This window comes from Cyprinodon variegatus, unplaced genomic scaffold, assembly GCF_000732505.1.
Source record: "Cyprinodon variegatus isolate N-32 unplaced genomic scaffold, C_variegatus-1.0 Scaffold342, whole genome shotgun sequence".
Classification (NCBI taxonomy): Eukaryota; Metazoa; Chordata; class Actinopteri; order Cyprinodontiformes; family Cyprinodontidae; genus Cyprinodon; species Cyprinodon variegatus.
In genome coordinates, this window is record NW_015150795.1 from 400,020 (window position 1) to 402,314 (window position 2,295).

Below are 2,295 nucleotides of genomic sequence, written 5' to 3' on the forward strand. Positions count from 1 at the left end.
AGAAAAAACTGAGACCCAGTTATCAGTGCAAAGATAAACACAGTCAATCAAAGACAATCAAATCAAAGACAAACCAACACCACACTTAAGAAAAAAGCTTGAAGTATATTCCTTTAACTTCTCAGCTCTGCCAGTTCATCAAAGCATTTCACCGCAAAAATTTAATTCTGATGTATTTTTTGGTTAGAAGTATCAAAACATAACTGAATTATTTTCTTCCAACTCGTTTAAAGCAGAACATTTCTAAATCAGATAGATGTGGGGACGCTTTGGCCCTAATGACTAACAGTAGATCAAAAGCAAGCCTGACCTGTGGCTGCTGCCAAGAAGCACGAGTCTCTCTGCCTTCTGTAGAAACACCCCAAAGGAAGCGCCGGCTGTCAGGTAACACACATGTGCCGCATGTATCAGGCCCCTGGAAGCTGCAGGGAGAAGAGCGTCACCAGGTATCAGTGTGTGTTTGACCAGCTGTCAGTCAGTCAGTGCTTCTGTACCGAGAGAGTCTCCCATGGTGAGGATGGCCTTCTGCTGTACGGCGGGATCTCCCGTCTCATTGGAGAGCATCACAGCCAGATGGGGCCTCCAGTCACCCCACTTTTCATTTCCACAGCACTGGTAAGCAAACATCATCATTATTAGTCCTATTGGGCTTGGTGAAGTACTCACTAGTTCAATGCACTTTACCATAGATGCAGCTGGGATTCTCCCAGACAGGAGCTGGAACAGAGTCTGGAGGGGATCACTGGCTACTAGCTGGCTGGTAAACCTGTTAACAGAGCAGTTTGTGTCATTTCATGGATAGCAGCAGCAATAGCTTTAGTTTATCAGCCTGATGCACAAATTGACCCATTAGAACAGCAACCATTCTACGTGATTTTAAGAGTTAAAGTATTAGCTAAAAGTCTCATCCCTCCAGGTCAGTACGTAACGTTCTCACCTGCTCTCAATCCGTACTGTTTACCAGATGGTTGCCAGGTCAACTAATGCTAATGCTAAGCAAATTGCTTCCTAATCTCAGCAGGAAGTCTCAAAAGCTTGACCAATGTTCACCCTCTTTTAGCTACCATATTTTCTGGACTGTAGAGCACACCTCAGTATAAACCGCACCCACAATATATATATTTTTTTTTCAACCTGGAAACATATCGATATAAGCCGCACCAGTAGCCTAGTAAAGTAGCCCCACCCGCCAGAGGCTAAAATCATTTTTCCCTGAAAGTGATCTAGCCTCGATTAATACTCCAGGCCCTAAAACTAGCGGGCCAATCACAACGCAGAGATGTATTTTGAATTTCTGGATGCAAAGTGGGTTTTGAGGGCGTGACGACAAAGCTGCGCTAGAGAAAGCACAACAAGGAAGATGGCAACAACTATTAAACAGTTCTCGTTAGACTCAGCTTTGGAATCAGTTCTGGAAGGATTAGACTTGGGGTTTTTGTTGAAACGTGAGCAGGAAGAGGCTCTACGCTCATTAAATTTTAAGAAGTACGTATTCACCGTTTTACCGATAGGCTGTTTGTTTACACTCCCCCATCAGCTTTCTGTCACGCTTACTACGTCACAATCAGTTGCGCTCATTGGTCAGAGCATTGGTCGATAGGCACAGACATGGTTTGAAAAACAACGGGTTGTTCTCATCAACAATATTCCGATATCTGTGATAACTAAATTACACCTTAATCTCACATTTAGTCTGGCTACCGCACCAAGCTACAGTATAAACCACTGATATCTACTGAACTGTCCCCCAACCTGTAGGGGGAGCTCTACATATCACCCCAAATAACAATGCTAGCCGTATTGTTTAAAGCGTGGGGAAAAAGTAGCGACTTATAGTCCAGAAGATACGGTACTTTTTTTTCCTCTCCCTTGAATTTCAGAAATTTAACAGCATAAAGAAGTCCTTTCTCAGCTCTATCAGTTACTAGGCTTTCACCTGAGCAGTGGTGTCAAAAGTACACACATTTGTTACTTAAGTAGAAGTATAGATACTGCATTTTCAAAACACTCTGGTAAAAGTTGAAGTATCAACTTGACCTCTTTACTCAAGTAAAAGTGAAAAAGTATGTGCTCCTGAAACTACTTAAAGTATAAAAGTATAAAGTAACCTTTAAGAAAAAGGCCAGATGCCACTATATGAATTAAAAGCTAAATTTTTCGTCTATTTCAAAAAATTATTTGAGATAGGGCCAAGGATGAGGGAGGTCTTGTTGGTCTCCATCTCCTGATAGGCTACGCTCTCGCCTGTGTCCGACCTTTCAGACATTTCAACATCTTTTTCTGAATCCGACATTG

At 42.4% G+C, this 2,295-nt stretch overlaps 1 protein-coding gene across 1 annotated transcript in view; it reads right to left on the reverse strand.

Moving 5' to 3' along the window:
- sec16b (SEC16 homolog B, endoplasmic reticulum export factor) overlaps window positions 1–2,295 on the reverse strand; it is a 30,500-nt gene that overhangs the window by 13,671 nt on the left and 14,534 nt on the right. The window contains exons 7-9 of the mRNA XM_015385512.1: window positions 685–766; window positions 495–612; window positions 311–422 (exon numbers count right to left, since the gene is read on the reverse strand). Coding sequence (XP_015240998.1) covers window positions 311–422; window positions 495–612; window positions 685–766 — 312 coding nt within the window. The remainder of the gene's footprint in view (window positions 1–310; window positions 423–494; window positions 613–684; window positions 767–2,295) is intronic.